Genomic DNA, 16280 nt, shown 5'->3' with positions numbered 1-16280 from the left:
TTTCTTGCTTGTTAAGCTTCAAGATGGAAAGGCAGACGTTACCCTTATACAAATGTTACAGATGGAGAACTTTGGGGCGGGGGACTTTTACACAGATAACTGATATTTAAAAGCTCCTGCATGTAACAACTTTACTAGATCATTGTGCCTAAACTCGTAGTTTTAAATCCACATAGAGCGCATCCATTTTCAGTCGGTTGACACTCTATTTTGTGACATGTATCTTAGTGAATAAGTCATGACATGACACAGAGGGGTTCCTGTCCTTCAGAATCTCAACACTCTGCTTACATGAAATCAGATGCACTGAGAACTTTCTTTTCCCTCACACATCATATGTCAGCAACGTGCAGAGGTTACCAGGTGCTGGCCCTGGCGCGCCGTCCCACTTAGTGAGTGCATCTCCGCACTGCTGTGGCCCGCTGTAGCTCAGAGGCTGCGCTGATGTCCTCTGTGCCCTCCTGTGCCTGCAACCTGGTGTATACAGGCCGCTGCCTTCTTCCCCATTTTGTGCCATGATTGAGGCAACATTCTGCCTATTATTGGACATTTGGGGGGTTTACAAGTGAAGGATTATTTTGAAACGGGCCATCAAGGACTGCCTCTACGTCATTTAATCTCCCTCAGAACGCTTTTAAGTTGAACGCTTTGCAATAAAGTCAAATCACTAACGAAAATTTAGGGTTTGTTAAGCAAATGAATCTGAAGAACTGTTAAATTCCCTCCTTTTGTCTCATTGAGACTTTTTCCCATAGTTGGTACCAGCAGAAGCAGGAAAGTCATTCTGAAGGGAGTTCAGAAAGGCAGAGCAGAGAAGGACAGGAGCCCGTGGGTTCGAATCTTGGCATGTCCCTCGCCTTCCACGGGTCTTGGGGCGGTTGTGTATAGTCTCCACGTGTGTCCGGATGGGCCGACCTTGCTGTTGCCAAGTGCTGTCTACACACAGGCCATGAAGTCAGGGTTCCGATAACAGGGTGAGCTGTGGAGCTCCCTTCCCTGGTGACCCCTGCCTGTAAACTGTGACCCTGGATCCATTGCTTAACCACTCTGTGCCTCAGTTCCCTCCTGTTCCAAAGTAGATGGTGACGGGACCTACCTCACAGTGTTGGGAGGAAAGTTAAGTGCATGAAAAACTCTCAGCACAGTGCTAAGTCCGAATGACTAGTTCTTAATTGTGGACATAGGAACTTCCGGAGGGAAAAGGAATATGCACTGAAGATGATTTGTGTGGGAGGGGCACCTGGGTGGCTCAGTCAGTTGAGCAGCGGACTTCGGCTCAGGTCATGACCTCATGGTTAGTGGGTTTGAATCCGCATCGGGCTCTGTGCTGACAGCTCAGAGCCTGGAACTGCTTCAGACTCTGTGTCTCCCTCTCTCTGCTCCTCCCCTGTTCTCAATCTCTCTCTCTCTCTCTCAAAAATAAACATTTAAAATTTTTTTAATTTTTAATTAAAACACTGATTAAAAATTAAAACGAGATTTGTGGGGAGATGTGGAGTGAATATAATGTTTGGGGAGACCATCTTCTCAAACCAGGTGCTTTCACTGTGACTGTTTCATGGCAACCCATAGTTTCCAAGAAAATAGCAAGTCTAATGTTCTTTTTATGCCCTTCCTCCTGATTATAAGATGCCATGTCCCAAAGGTGGACAGATTAGCCCGGGAGTGTGCACAGCCTCCGAAAGAGTCCCCTCCAGAACCCATCTCACGAAATGACTTCATTTCCCACTCTCCCCAGCCTGCATTGGCTTTTGCTGCGCCTCTGAGATTTCATGCACTCTCTTCTCTTTCATTCCATTTTCTTCTTCACCTTCCTCCTCATCACCCCCGCAGACCCCCCTCAGGTCCCGACCCGTTCTGTCAAAGCTTCCCAGATAACGTGGCCTTCCAGCTCTCCAATCCCCTGAACACGGTCAAGATGCGACCAACGTGCAGTGCGGACTTGCATCCTACTGTGCCTCTTCCCAAATTAGCCCCTCCCTCTTGTCCTGAGCTGAGCAGTACGTCCCCAGAGGTCATCACTCGACTGTTTTATACTTTACTCTCTAGCTCACAACTCCCACTCTGAGGCCGAACCATGACGAGAGCTAAACCAGAGACCCACGGGCTCTGCAGGATGAACACAAAGCCGAGGGAGCCAGCAGACCAGCCTGACCCCTGCGCCTTTTGCCATCAGAGTGGATGGTGTGAAGAAACCCAGGGGAAGGGTTTCTGGTGTCCCCATCCTTAAAGATAACCAAGAAGAGAGAGAAAAAAGGGCAGAAACAAAGGGTTATTCTGCCCGCCAGTCTGAGTTATTTCAGATTGTCTAGAGCAGGGTGGTATTTGTTAGATGTGAGCGCTCTGTAATTTCAGAGGCAAAAACAGAATGACAAGGAGACCTACATTTAGGCTGTGGAATGTCTTTCTGAAAAAAGACCGAACATTTGAGATTATTTCATTTTCCTTTTTTTTTCTTTTTTATTGAGAGGTTTTCTATTTTTCTCACATTTTTCTCACATTTTCCCTCTTTCTCTCCCTTCTTTCCCCCTCCCCCCATCTCCACACAGGACTCGACGGCCCCTCAGACCTCATCCCTACCCCAGAGCAGGAGAGAGCAGCTCACTCTGAGCCCAGCAAGACCTCCACGGACACGGGGCCAGCAAGGCAGCCTGAGGACCGCGGAGAGCTAGTGTCACCTGAGTCTGAGGACAGATGTCATGTGAGACTCGCCCCGGAGCGCAGTGCCTCCCCGGGGAAGATGGCAGCGGCTCGCTGTGACCTTGGCAACCCTCCGGCAGCTCCAGAAGCCAACTTTCCCAGGAAGGCAGCTGCCCACAGGGGCGCGGGACCTGAGGCAGAGACTGCATGTGCCGCTAGTGCCATCCTGTCTCCAGACCTCCTCACGTCCCAGGAGGAGAGACAGACAGGTCCCCGTCACCACAGCAAGGCTCTGCCAGCGACAGGTGGCAGCGTGCCTGCAAACTCCCCGGGCTCTGCTCTGCTCCAGGAAACAGACTCTGTGTCCGACGGGGCCCCGCATGCCAGCCCCGCCCCGCCGTCGCCCGCTGACGGGGCCGAAGGGGTGTGCGGCCGTGTCTCGGAGCACTGCTGCCCCAGGGAAAGCAGGGGCAGTCCTGTGACTGACATCGACGCGCTCATCAAGGAGCTGGATGCTTCTGAACTAAGACTTCAGTCTCCTCAGAAAGGGGACCGGCTGAGTCAAGTGGGACGTTCTCAGGGTCAACCTCCAGCAGGCACTGGAAGTGGAAGTTCCCACCATGCTGAGCCAGTCATGGGGAACCAGACCCCCACCCCAAGGAGGGCCTGCGCTGCTGGCCAGCCCCCTCCCCCACAGTGGGCCTCCCAGTCTTCAGTTTTGGATTCCATTAATCCTGACAAACACTTTACTGTGAACAAAAACTTTCTGAGCAACTACTCTAGAAATTTTAGCAGTTTTCACGAAGACAGCATGTCCCTGTCGGGCCTGGGTGACAGCACGGAGCCATCTCTCTCATCCATGTATGGTGACGCTGAGGACTCGTCTTCTGACCCTGAATCGCTCACCGAAGCCCCACGAGCTTCCACCAGGAGCAACTGGTCACCTCCTCGTTCTCGTGGATCGTCTCACAAGGAAGACACCACAGAGTCTGAGGAGGAGCAAATTGAAATCTGTTCCGCAAACGGTTCCCCCAATCCACCTTCAGCTACTGCGCACACACCTGCCCAGGCCACGCCCTGCCCTGTGTTGGCCAAAGTTCTGCCGCTGAAGCACAGTGCCCTGAGTCAGGTGGTGGGAAGTCAGTGTGAGAAAGCCTCCTTTGTGCCAGGAACCGCATGCCCTTCAATTCCAGACTCTTCCCAGCCATTTTCTCTTTTGGATAGAAGCTCTCGGGAGCATGAACTTAACGCAGATGTACGGCTTTTACAGGACCCCAGGCTCTCGTGTGAAGAAGCAGCCACGGAAGCCACCGGTACCAGCTCATCCATGGAGAACAGCCAGACTCCTAAAGCCACCATGCGTTTTCACAGCCCTCTGGTCACTCTTGGCAATCTGAACATGGTAAATGGTTTTGAGCATGACTTCCTGGGTGTCGAAACCCCACATAAAAGACAAGAGACAAATGTCAGTGCACCTGAAAATCGGTCCCCCTTTAGTGTGCACGTCGCTAAGAATGGAGAATCTGCTCTGACGAATCTGCATATCTCCGAAAGTCAGGAGCTGGAGGACTTGCTACAGAAACCAAAAATGGTTTCCAGGAGGCCCATCATGGCCTGGTTTAAAGAAATAAATAAAAATAACCAAGGGATGCATTCACAGGGCAAAACTGAGAAGGAGCAACCCACAGCACCCCCCAGAAGCCCTGACTCCAAAAGCCAGGGGTTGAGTTCTGGCCACAGGAAAGGGGGTGCTGTGCCTACTAGCTCCCCACAGCTGAAAGTGAACCTAGAAAATAAAGACTCACCTAAAAAGAGTTCCGTGGAAACACTCTTAAGTAACTGTCAGAAACCCAAATCCGGCCCTAAGCTGAAGAGACTGAGCATCAGAAGCAAAAGCAAAGTCACTTCCGAGGCCCTTGCCGCTCACACAGCCAAGGCTGGTGGGACAGACCCCAGGAAACCCCTCATTTCACCCCAGAACTCCCACACAGTGCTCTCGAAGGGAGCATCAAACCGGTTCCCCACAGCTGACCACGAGGAGCCTGACAAAAATGCGACAGCCACCCCCAGGTCCCCCCAGTGCATGCTGGAGAGCAGGCCACCACCGGCTGCCCTGGGGTCGCTGAAGCCGTCGGCTTCGGAAACGAGCATCACAGCATTTGTTTCGCCCCACGGCCCCCCCAGGACTCTCCCTGAGCAGGGTGCGTGCGGTAGATCCCACGTGGCTGTCCATTCAGAGCCCGAGAGAGGCTGCCCAGCCGCCCCCAGATCTCCTAAGTGTGGGCCAGAGACCAGGGCTCCCCCTGCGGCCTCGGGGAACGGCTCGCCCACAGCCACAGATGGGCAGGAGGCCCCACCTCCTGGGCAGAGCGAGCGGCGCACGGCCAGCCGAATGGATTCAGCACCAGAAGCAGCCCGACCCAGGGTGACCAGTGACAAAGGAGGCAGAATAATTCCTGTTGATCCCCTAGAAAGAACAAACCAGCTGAAAGTAGTGGAAATTTCTTCCGAAAGAATGCCCAAGAATGCATGTGGTGACAAGCTAGCTGAAAGTGACAGACTGGGAGGGTTTTTGGCCCAGAGCAACTGTCAGGAGAAGAATGAGATCAGGTTCTGTCACCAGTCAGGGGAGATGTCCCCAAGTCATCTGCCGTCACTCACATCCCGTGCATCCCAGGGGGAGGAAACCCAGCGATCTTTCGGTGTGGCAAAACTGGCTGCTTCCTCCTCCTCCTCCCCGCAACTGCCTACTAAAAAGGCATATTCCTCGCAGGGGAAGACAAGCCAGCTGTCAGGCTCCCTCGGGATGACCAAGAGCGGCACACCAGCGGGCCCAACACCACATGACCATCCGTACTTCACACCAAGGCCAGCGACCAGAACCTACTCCATGCCGGCCCAGTTTTCAAGCCATTTTGGACGGGAAGGGCATGCTCTACACAGCCCAGCTCGCTCTCACCGGGACAGCCAGATCCCTGCAACAAGTGGGGGCCTCCCTGAGGCCAAGGCACCCAGAGGTAGTGGGCTTGGCCTGGCTAACGGACAGGCCGTGTACAGCGTCAAGCCCCTCCTGGAGACCTCGAGGAACCTTCCAACCATGGACGAAGGGGATGTCCTTTCAGTGCGAGAGACGAGCTGCCTAGTCACGGACAAAATCAAAGTCACTAAAAGACATTACTACTCTGAGCAGAACTACGAATCTACCTCATTTTTCTCTGTGAAGCAGAGGATCAAGTCTTTTGAGAACCTAGCCAATTCTGACCGGCTGGTGGCCAAGTCCGGGGCGTCTCCTTTTTTGTCAGCAAGTTCCAAGCCTCCCATTGGGAGACGGTCATCTGGCAGCATTGCCTCCGGGAGCCTTGGCCACCCCGGTGACCTGGCAGCAAGGTCACTGAGACGCAGCCTGAGTTCCTGCAGCGAAAGCCAAAGCGAAGCCAGCACCCTGATCCCCCAAATGACCAAGTCCCCGTCCAGCATGGCGTTGACAGTCTCCCGGCAGAATCCTGTGGAGGCCAGCAGCAAGGGCCCTGACCCCGACCCAAAGAAATCACTTTGTCCTTCTGGAATTCCCGCCCCGGCTGCCATGACCCCAGCCTCTCCGGTCAAGAGGAACAAGTCCTCGGTGCGCCACGCCCAGCCCTCGCCCTTGTCCCGCTCTAAGCTCCAGGAACTGAGGGCCTTGAGCATGCCGGACCTTGACAAGCTCTGCAGCGAGGACTTCTCAGCAGGGCCCACAGCCGTGCTCTTCAAAACCGAGCTGGAAATCATCCCCAGGCGGTCGCTTGGCTCTCCCGCTGGAGGCCTCAACGGGTCCACTGCCCTCTCCTGCCCCGTGAAGCGAGGGGACAGAGCCTGTCCAGGAGGAAGCAGCCCGAAAGCCAGTGAGCCTGGGGCACCCAGTCCAGCCCATCATGTGGGTGAAACCACCCGGGATTTGCCTTCTGGAAAAGGCTGGTCAGTTAAGTAAGTATCTGCCTTTCTCCCCTTTTATTCAAATAAGCTTTTAAATCTTTGTTTTATGTTTATTATTTGTTTTTGAGACAGAGAGAGACAGAGAAGAGGAGGAAGAAGGTTAGAGAGGGAGGGAGACACAGAATCCAAAGCAGGCTCAGGCTCCGAGCTGTCACACAGAGCCTGATGCGGGGCTCAAACCCACGAACTGTGAGATCATGACCTGAGCCGAAGTCAGATGCTTAACTGACTGAGCCACCCAGGTGCCCTTTAAGTAAACATTTTTAAAAATTATGAACTCCTTTTTTCAATTTTCAGAAAAATTGCAAAGACAGTGGCAGAGAGCACCTAAGTACCCTTCACCCAGCTCCTCCTACTGTGAACATCTTCTGTAATCCCGGTCCAGTCGTCAGAAGTCAGAAATTCACACTGGGAGAACACAGTTAACCACAGACTTTATTCAGATTTCACGGAACAAATTTCACTAACGTCCTTTTTGTCTGCCAGGATACCACGTTACATTTTAGCCCCCTTTGCTTTTTTAGTGTCGTTGCTAGAAAAAGACCGTGCCTGCAGAGAAAGGGTTTCCAGAAAGTGGCTCTGCAGGGAAGTCTTGATGGGACAGGGCACTTCGGCAAGCGTGCCGGCAGAGATGAGGGCGGACGGGGAGGGCTGCGCCTCAGAGGACAACTATCTGGGCCTTCGAAGCCGACCCAAGTTAAGCAGAACATTCCTAACATTTTAAAAGAATGTTTTAAACTGTCAGAAATTGTCTGCTGAGCTGCAGCATTGGTTCTCTAACATCCTGAGGGGGTCCCAGAAGCCACAGTAAGTCCTGTGGATGACATTCCTGCCCAGCACTCAGGATTCCTCAGGCAGTTTGAACTGAGAGTTCTTAGGACCAAAAGAGAGCATGAAGGGGTGTCTGGATGGCTCCTCTGAGCGTCCGACTTAGGGTCAGGTCATCATCTCACCGTTCATGAGTTTGACCTCCGTGTTGTGCTCTGTGCTGACAGCTCAGAGCCTGGAGCCTGCTTCGGATTTTGTGTCTCCTGCTTTCTCTGCCCATCTCTCTGCTCACTCACTCTCTTGTGCACAAAAATAAACATTAAAAAATTATTTTTAAAAACAAGAGAGCATGAAAATCAGAAAACACCTGCAATTTGGTAGAAAGAGTGTTGTAAATACATCCTTGTGAAATGGGAAAACTGCCTTTTTCTTTCGTATTTTTATATTATTTAGTTTGGATCAACTTCTAGTCTCAGCGGGAGACCAGCAAAGATTACAGTCTGTTTTATCGTCAGTGGGGTCAAAATCGACAGTCCTGGCTCTCATTCAGGAAGCGAAAGCACAATCAGAGGTGAGTGGAACCGGGACCACACGGGGGGCGGGGGGTGTGGGGTGCCCAGGTGTGCGGGCAGAGCTCTGGGAGCCAAGAAGAGCTCTGCTCTGAGCCTGCGCACAGGAACCCTCAGCTGGGCCTGACCTCTGGCGCTTGCAGCTGGCTTTGGAAGCCAGACCTTGTCTTGAAGTTCAGGTGCCAGATTGGTGCAGCCGCTGTGTTAATTCCCCAGTAGGGACCAGTTACCACCCTCCTCACCCCCCACGCTTGGCGTCTGTCTACAGAGGTTCCTCAGAACTGAAGTAGACATCTTGGAAACCTGAGGGAATGACCACAGCCCATCTCTGCACCTATGTGGACATTAACTACTTGTCAAGGGAGCCACCTGCTGGGGAAATGAGTTAGCGTGTGTGTAGCCCTACCCTGGTCCCAGGCATAAGAGCTTCTGAAGCCTGGGGTTCAAGACAAAGTGGCTAACTGGTCATTAGAAAGGCAGTCTTCTGGGGCGCCTGGGTGGCTCCGTCGGTTAAGTGTCCGGCTTCAGTTCGGGTCATGATCTTCGCGGTCCATGAGTCCAAGCCAGCACAGACCCTGGAACCTGCTTCGGATTCTGTGTCTCCCTCTCTCTCTCTGCCCCTCTCCCGCTGGTGCACGCTCAAAAAAACGCAGCCTTTCAATAAATTGGATTTGACGATAATAACAGAAGAAGCCGTGGGCTCATATCTAGAATACTTCTCTGAAGAACAACATTAATTTCTTGGAACTGCCCTTAGAGATTTGAATCCTAATAAGTGAATATTTCTGTTTTGAGAAAAAAGCAAATATGAATAATTTTTTGACTGGTAATGTACCTGGGCCACTCATCAATCCGAGAACGCTGTTCCAGAAATTCTGGCGTTACCCAGAAGGGCTGTGAGGTTGGCATCTCCTGAGGGGAACCAAGATGGAGAGGAGACCAGCTCCCCTTAGTTTATACACTCCCTCTGGTCATCAGCCTGCTGGTCTGGGTCTGTGCGGTCAACAGACACCTTGAGGCATCCAGCGTTTTTCACTTTCAGTAAAAGGGACTCTCCTGTCATCTCCCTTCTTTCTTTGACTTGTGACAATAAGTATTTCATGCATGTAAGTCTCATTCTGCCACGTCCAGTCAACGTGGCATGAACACACTTTGCTGGGTCCTTTTCCTCCAGACATGTTACAGCGTTAGAGAAAACATAGAAGGCAGGGCACCTGGGTGGCTCAGTTGGTTAAGCGTCTGACTCTTGATTTTGGCCCAGGTCATGATCTCATGGTTCATGGGATCGAGCCCCAAGTCAGGCTCTGCACTGACAGCACAGACCCTGCTTGAGATTCTCTCTCTGCCCCAGTCTCTTTCAAATAAAAAAAAAAAAGTAGAAGCAGAAAACCAAGAAGTCTCAACCAACCTCGTAAGCGAGATGCACATTTGCAGGACCACAGATACAATGGGAGACTTTTTGTGTGGATGGGACGCTGAGCACCAGCTGGGGGACCTTCCACCCCATCACCCTGGTTCCACATTCACCCCCAAACAAGTGCTGTGGTTTGGGGTGGAAGGGCACCCCTGCTTGCCTCAGATGCAGCTTCTCCCCTCATCTCCCTGCAGTCTTCAGGCGCCTTCACGGAGTGGCCGTGAGTGGCCTCCAGCGCACATGTATCCTCAGACACAATTAGAAAAAAAATTTTTTGAGTAAATTAAAATTTGTGTTTTCCAGACCACATGTCACATGTGCATTCAACAGACACCTTGAGACATCCAGCATTTTTCACTTTCAGTAAAAGGGACTATTCTGTCCCAGACCACATGAGAATGCCTAGTCCTCATTCTTCTTTCCGAACGCGTGTGAGCCTGTAAATAGCTGGACTTCCCTGCAAAGTCCAAATCCCTCAGGTCTGCGGGACATTCTAGCGTCAGCAGATGGAGATTCGGTTTGAATGAACTTCTTTGGGGAGATGTAAAATGCTTCAGATTACTCTTTAGAACTAAACTTTTTCTTTTCTATTTTTATGTTTTATTTATTTTGAAAGAGCGCCTGCATGTGAGTGGGGGAGGGGCAGAGAGAGAAAACCCCAAGCAGGTTCCACACTGTCAGCGTGGAGCCTGATTCAGAGCCCAAACTCACAAACCATGACATTATGACCTGAACCGAAATCAAGAGTCAGGTGTTTACCCAACTGAGCCCCGCCAGGCACTCCTAAACTCGTTTTTCTTTTAAATTATGGGCTCCTATCCCAGCGCAGTACAGAGGTGGTTCTCTCTTTCAATGTTTTCACTTTCTCTTGTCAAAGCAACACTTAAGGTTTATTTTTAGATTCTTTTTCTGTTACTGGGTTGAGAATACCTTGAATTGATGGGTTATAAATCACTTCATGGGGACCCTAGCAATGCAGATCTTGAAAAATGTTGTGAAATCATATATACCACATGCATGAAGGAAGTCAAAACTCAGAATAATTAGCCTAACTCGGTTATTTTAATATATTTTATTTTAAGGTATCTTTTCTTGGATGCTTGAAACCTAGGACAGTCTTTTTTTACGTAAGCCTAGGACGTTACTCGGAATGTTCTAGTCTCAAATACAAGTTGGCAGTTAGTTTTAGGGTACTTTATATTTTTTAAACATATTTTGTATTTGGGGACTACCCATTCATTAATTGCACCTCAAATCCAATGAACTGCACATGGCAGGACGGGGACATAAAACAGTTGGCCTCAGCGTGCTCTCAATCCTGCTTCCTGGCACTACTTCTCTTTCCTGTTGTTGATCCTGGCCTGACTAAATTATAGACCGTTGAAGTCTAGACTGTTGAAGTCTATAACTGTTAAAGTTACAGAATAAAGAATCTCCTTCGAGAGGTGCCTGGGTGGTGCGGTCTAAGGTTAAGCCTCTGACTTCGCCTCAGGTCATGATTTCACGGTTCATGAGTTCAAGCCCTGCATTGGGCTCTGAGCTCTCAGCACAGAGCCAGCTTCAGATCCTCTATTTCTCTCTCTCTGCCCCTCACCCACTCACTCACGCTTTCTCTCTCAAAAATAAACATTAAAAATAAAAAGCATGGGTTGCTCAGTCAATTGAGCATCCGACTTTGGCTCAGGTCATGATCCTCACGGTTGATGGGTTCAAGCCCCACGTCAGGCTCTGTGCTGAATGCTCAGAGCCTGAAGCCTGTTTCGGATTCTGTGTCTCCTTCTCTCTCTGCCCCTCCCCAGTTCACGCTCTGTCTCACTCTCTCTAAAATAAAAATAAATGTAAAAAAAAAATTTTAATTAAAAAATAAAAAGAATTCCCTTCATGATCAAATTACATGCTATCGTTGGATTTGGGAAGACACAACCTGGCACCTAGAATAGCTCTTTTATTGTCCCGTCCCTGCCCCTTTCTGGCTCATGTCACCATCCCCGTGATTCTACAGGTTCAGGATAGACCCCCAAGCCCCAAGTAAGCGCTGCCCAGGAGGGTGCAGGACAGTGGAGTCTGGGAAAGTTATGAAAGCTCCGGAATAGCCGCTGGGGCTCACGCTGACAAGCTGTGCTGCACAGCGGGAGGATCACAGCAGAACTTCCTAACTCCCGGCACAAGGAACAGACGCGTGACCCTTGAACAACAGGGGTTTGAACTGAGTGGGTCCACTTACGCGCGAGTTTTTTACAGCACTCTAAATGCACTCTCTTCCTTAGGATTTTCTTCATCATGTTGTTTTCCCTCTAGCTTTTTTTTTTTTTTTTAATTGAGAGCGAGCGAGCGAACAGGGGAGGGGCAGAGAGAGGGAGACCAAGAAACCCAACCAGGTTCCATACGGCCAACACAGGGCCCAATGCAAGGCTCAGTCTCACAAACGGTGAGACCACGACCTGAGCCGAAATCGAGTCAGACGCTTAACCGACCAAGCACCAGGCACCTGTCTCTCGCTTTACTGTAAGAACACAGTATATAATACATATAACAGAAAACATGTGTTAACCAACTGTTTATGTTATTAGTGAGGCTTCCAGTCAGGGGCAGGCTATTAGTGGTTAAGAGTGAGGGGCAGTCAAAATTTATAGGCAGTTTTTCAATGTTATTCAAGGATTAACTGTACTTTTTTGTTTCTTTTTACTAGAATAAAGAAGATGTTTGCTTCATTGTCTTGAATAAAAAAGAAGGCTCAGGTCTGGGATTCACTGTGGCGGGAGGAACAGATGTGGAGCCAAAATCAATTGTGGTAAGTGACAATGTCAAGGAGCTCTCAGGAAAGTCACTCCCAAAGCAGCCTCACATTTGATCAGGACAAAATTCATGTCTGTGAGTTCAAAGAATGCTGGTGTTTTGTTCTCTCCTAACAAAACAAAAGTGGAAAAGTGAGGAAAGTAGGATATAATATATTCATTAGCAAAGATACACATTCTTACCACAGAGCTGACTGTGACACAGACTGAGTGATTCTGTATCTTCATATTCACCTAAACATTTTATTCAAGCACTAGAAAAACACTAGAATTAACCGACCAAACCTGCATTTGCTTTTGAAATCACTTCCTTCTCAAGAACAATCTAAAATTTTATATCACTCAAAGGACTTTGAGAGCATTGGAGAGGCCACCTTCACTGGACAAGACCAAGTTCTGTTCATTTTTATATTCTTCTCGCCCCCACGGAGCGCCAGACACTAGCAAGAAGTTAAATAAAAAATATATTCAAGGGGTGCCTGGGTGGCTCAGTTGTTTGAGCGTCTGACTTTGGCTCAGGTCATGATCTCACGGTTCATGAGTTCGAGCCCCTCATCAGGCTCTGTGCTGACAGCTCAGAGCCTGGAGCCTGCTTCAGATTCTGTGTCTCCCTCTCTCTCTGCCCCTTTCCCGCTCATGCTGTCTCTCTCTTTCTCAAAACTAAATAAACATTAAAAATTTTTTTAAATATATATTCCATCCCTCACACTGAATAATAGGTTTTTGGTAAACCACATTTGTATGATTTTGAAAACTTGCCATTAGAAAGTTCCTGTCCTACAAATCTGCTTTTCCTGGCTATTATAAATGACTTTGGCTTTTGTCTTCCCCTTGCCCCAGGTGCACAGGGTGTTTTCTCAGGGGGCTGCTTCTCAGGAAGGGACTGTGAACCGAGGGGATTTCCTTCTATCAGTCAATGGCGCCTCACTGGCTGGCTTAGCCCACGGGGATGTCCTGAAGGTTCTGCACCAAGCACAGCTGCACAAAGATGTCCTCATTGTCATCAAGAAAGGGAATGAGCAGTCCAGATCCTCCACCAGACAGGAAGCCAATGGGAGGGGCTTGCTATCCAGAAAAACCAGCCTCCTGGAGCCCGGAGCAGGTAAGATACCAGTTCAACCAGCAGCAGGGTGTGCACACCTGGCGGGGTCAAGTCGCTTGGGCACAAAGGAAGGTAACTGCTATCATCCGGGTCAGAGAAATCAAAGGTAGTGAAGTCTAATGTTGGCAGGTGGTTCTTGCAAAAGCAGTGTTACAAGTGAGTTATATATAAACCACCTCCCCCGGTAGTGACAGTCATACTATTGAAGATTTTTAACGGCCACCTGACCGCTTCTTTAAATGTCCTAAGGAAGCCCTTTCACATTTATATCTTCTTCTTAGGACTTAAGTGGCCGGTAAGTAAAGCAAGAAACTTGTGGTAGGGGAGGGGAACCACGCTGAGAATGTAGAAAGAGAAGTTCCAGTACTGAGATCTGTCCTTGGAAAGTATGAAGGTTTGTATCCTTTCCTGTTTTGGAAGAATGTAAGAAAATGATGGGGTACAGATATGTACAAACAGAGACTGTAGCCTTAGTCAACCAAGAAGAGCTTATAAAAAGAGGTTCAGAAATAGATTTTCTGTGCCCTCCGCACTGTCATACCAAGGCTCACGAGTAAAGCGAATGAAGTACTGACTCAGAAGGAACTAAGTACCACTTCTGCTTCTGAAGCACAGGCTGATTACAGCCTTCAGGTATCGACACCAGACTTCAGTGGTGTCGTCTACCTTGGATTTCAGGAGCGATGTCTTTAGTCCAGGCGGCACAGGAGACCCAACGACGCTCGGGTCAGGGCATCGCCTTCTGGGGAGGCTTTTGTTTCCACTCAGCCTCTCTCCCTAATGAAGTCAAGGGCAGCTGAATTCCTCCCTGTTCAACATGGCGTCATGGCAGCCTGGGCTGTGATTGCTTTGCTGGAAAGGACACTGCTGTCCACTGAACAAACCAGAAACTCTTCTTGTCCAGATGCCTCTGCAGGCCAGGGGTATTCTCAGCCTTCTCTTGTTCTTTTGCTTTTGCTCTTCTAGAAGACTGAAGCCCTTCCCAGCATTAGGAGGCACTTTATGTCATCAGACTTTGTCGTACGCACCTTTGCCCCAGCACAGTCTCAACTGCTTGTACTTTCAGTGGGACCCAAGAAACTTAACTTGTCAAAGGAAACCACTTGACACTTAATCCCAGTGGCTTCCTGAGTTTTAAAGACTAGTGAACTCGGGATATGGAAGGCTAATCCCGTCGTTTGTAATCATTAAGTATTCCTGTGGCACATTCAGGGCCTAAACTTTATTTGTTCATATTCCTGTTCCTTCAAATGGCCCTGCCCGGGGCTCTGCCTGAACCTGTGCAATCACCCCAGCACACGCCGCGAGCATCGCACTTGGGGGCTGATGCAGTAGGCTGCGCGTTAGAGCCACGTAGGAAGCTTTTTAAAATCCTCCTGCCCAGCAAATTTCCCCAGCTCATTTACATCATAAACCCTGAGGGATGGGGGTGAAGGTGAGGGCAGGGCCCAGCGTCACTATCTTTTTAAGGTTCTCAGGGGATTCCAGTGGAATCTGGCCAGAGCTGAGAGCCACTGTAATGGGCCTGTTTCCCTGCTTAACAGCCAAGTGAAACATCACGCTGCTCCCGTCGGTCGGCACATATCCGTCAGACCACATGGGAGGTGGAGTCGCCTTCTTTCCACCACACTAATGGCCTGAACTTTATGTGCAAAAGCAGTGACGCTGGCTAGCTTGGCCTCAACCTGAGGGAAGCAATTTAACCTGTGGTCCTTCCCCTGCCTCCAGGACAACTTGGTGCGCCTTTCCATTCCCCTCCTCAACATCCTTCGCTGAGAAAGTGTGTAAATAAGAGAAATAAAAGGCAGATCTCTGTGCAGATCTCCGAGATGGGTTTCAGCCAGGCCTCTCCACACTAGCACACAGAGAAGGCGCAAGTGTGTTGCAGCGGAGGACAGGTTGCCATGGAAACGCGCCCCCCCTCCCCCCAGGAGAGAGGAGATGGCAGTGAAGGCAGCTGGTGTGTGATGAAGGCCCCCAACAGCAGCGTGCGTTGCGGGAGGAGGAAGGAGAGGAGCCTGGCGCCGCTGGGAGCTTCGGAATCCATGAGCGCGGTCTACATGGGGTCTGGCGTTTGGGTGTTAACAGGGTTTCGGTGTCAGGCCGTGACATGCTGCTGCTGCTGCTGTCGGCAGTCAGGCTCGGCAGGAAACCTAATTTGATTCCCCAAGCATGACTTCACAACAACCCACAGCAGTGCGTGGGGCTTGTGGAGAGCAGTTTGGCTCCTGGGGGTTTCTGCTTGGGCACAACAGAGGGGCTCAGAGCACATGGTGTGTACTGCAAGACAGAGCCTTGAGGCCCGCTCCAAATTTAGGAGACCAACCCCAACGCTGGTTTCGAAGGTAGAGGGGACCCCAGGGTGCCGGGGATGCATTTAGGGGACCGGACAGGAGGTGATGAGTGTCCCTGTCATTTTCATCCTTCCTACATCGTTGCTACAGGGAGAAGTGTAGCTTCCCACGATGCTCTGTGTGTCGAAGTGCTGAAGACCTCTGCTGGGCTGGGACTGAGTCTGGATGGAGGGAAATCCTCGATGGCTGGAGATGGGCCCCTGGTCATTAAAAGAGTGTACAAAGGTAATGCCCTAAAAACCCAGTCAGCGGTCTGTTTGCTTTCTGTGTAGGACGGTGCCTTCCGTTTGGAAAATGTGCTTATTCTCTGTGACATGCAAGGTGCACTGTATGTCTGCCCTGTGCCGTTCTACACCTGTGAACGCATGTCACCCACATGACAGTCCTATCAGGTACTGTTATCCCCGTTTCACCAGAGGAGAGCCTGTGCCACAGGAGACCACACAAGCCCTGAGGGTCACAGGTGCAAGTGGCAGAACAAGGCTTGACCCCACGCAGTCTAGCTCCAGGGTCTGCATCCAACCCTGTGTTCTGAACTCGTATTAGCTGTAGCTGATATAAACCTACTAGGCGAAGGCAGGCCAGCAGGGTGGCAGCCAGGGGTAATCAACGTCGACCAAGGGATCCCATTCATTGAAAACTGCACATACTAGGATGGGAGTAGAG

The 16280-nt window shown here is 50.3% G+C and overlaps 1 protein-coding gene across 2 annotated transcripts in view; it reads left to right on the top strand.

Annotated features, from left to right (window-relative positions):
* PDZD2 (PDZ domain containing 2) overlaps positions 1-16280 on the top strand; it is a 238885-nt gene that overhangs the window by 218910 nt on the left and 3695 nt on the right. For both annotated transcript variants that reach the window (XM_039256412.1, XM_039256413.1), the window contains exons 19-23: positions 2550-6603; positions 7834-7951; positions 12053-12154; positions 12999-13260; positions 15705-15839. In XM_039256412.1, the coding sequence (XP_039112343.1) occupies positions 2550-6603; positions 7834-7951; positions 12053-12154; positions 12999-13260; positions 15705-15839 (4671 nt within the window). The remainder of the gene's footprint in view (positions 1-2549; positions 6604-7833; positions 7952-12052; positions 12155-12998; positions 13261-15704; positions 15840-16280) is intronic.

The sequence above is a fragment of the Hyaena hyaena genome, unplaced genomic scaffold (assembly GCF_003009895.1).
Source record: "Hyaena hyaena isolate Hyena2069 unplaced genomic scaffold, ASM300989v1 scaffold_577, whole genome shotgun sequence".
Classification (NCBI taxonomy): Eukaryota; Metazoa; Chordata; class Mammalia; order Carnivora; family Hyaenidae; genus Hyaena; species Hyaena hyaena.
This window is presented reverse-complemented; position numbering and strand designations above follow the sequence as displayed.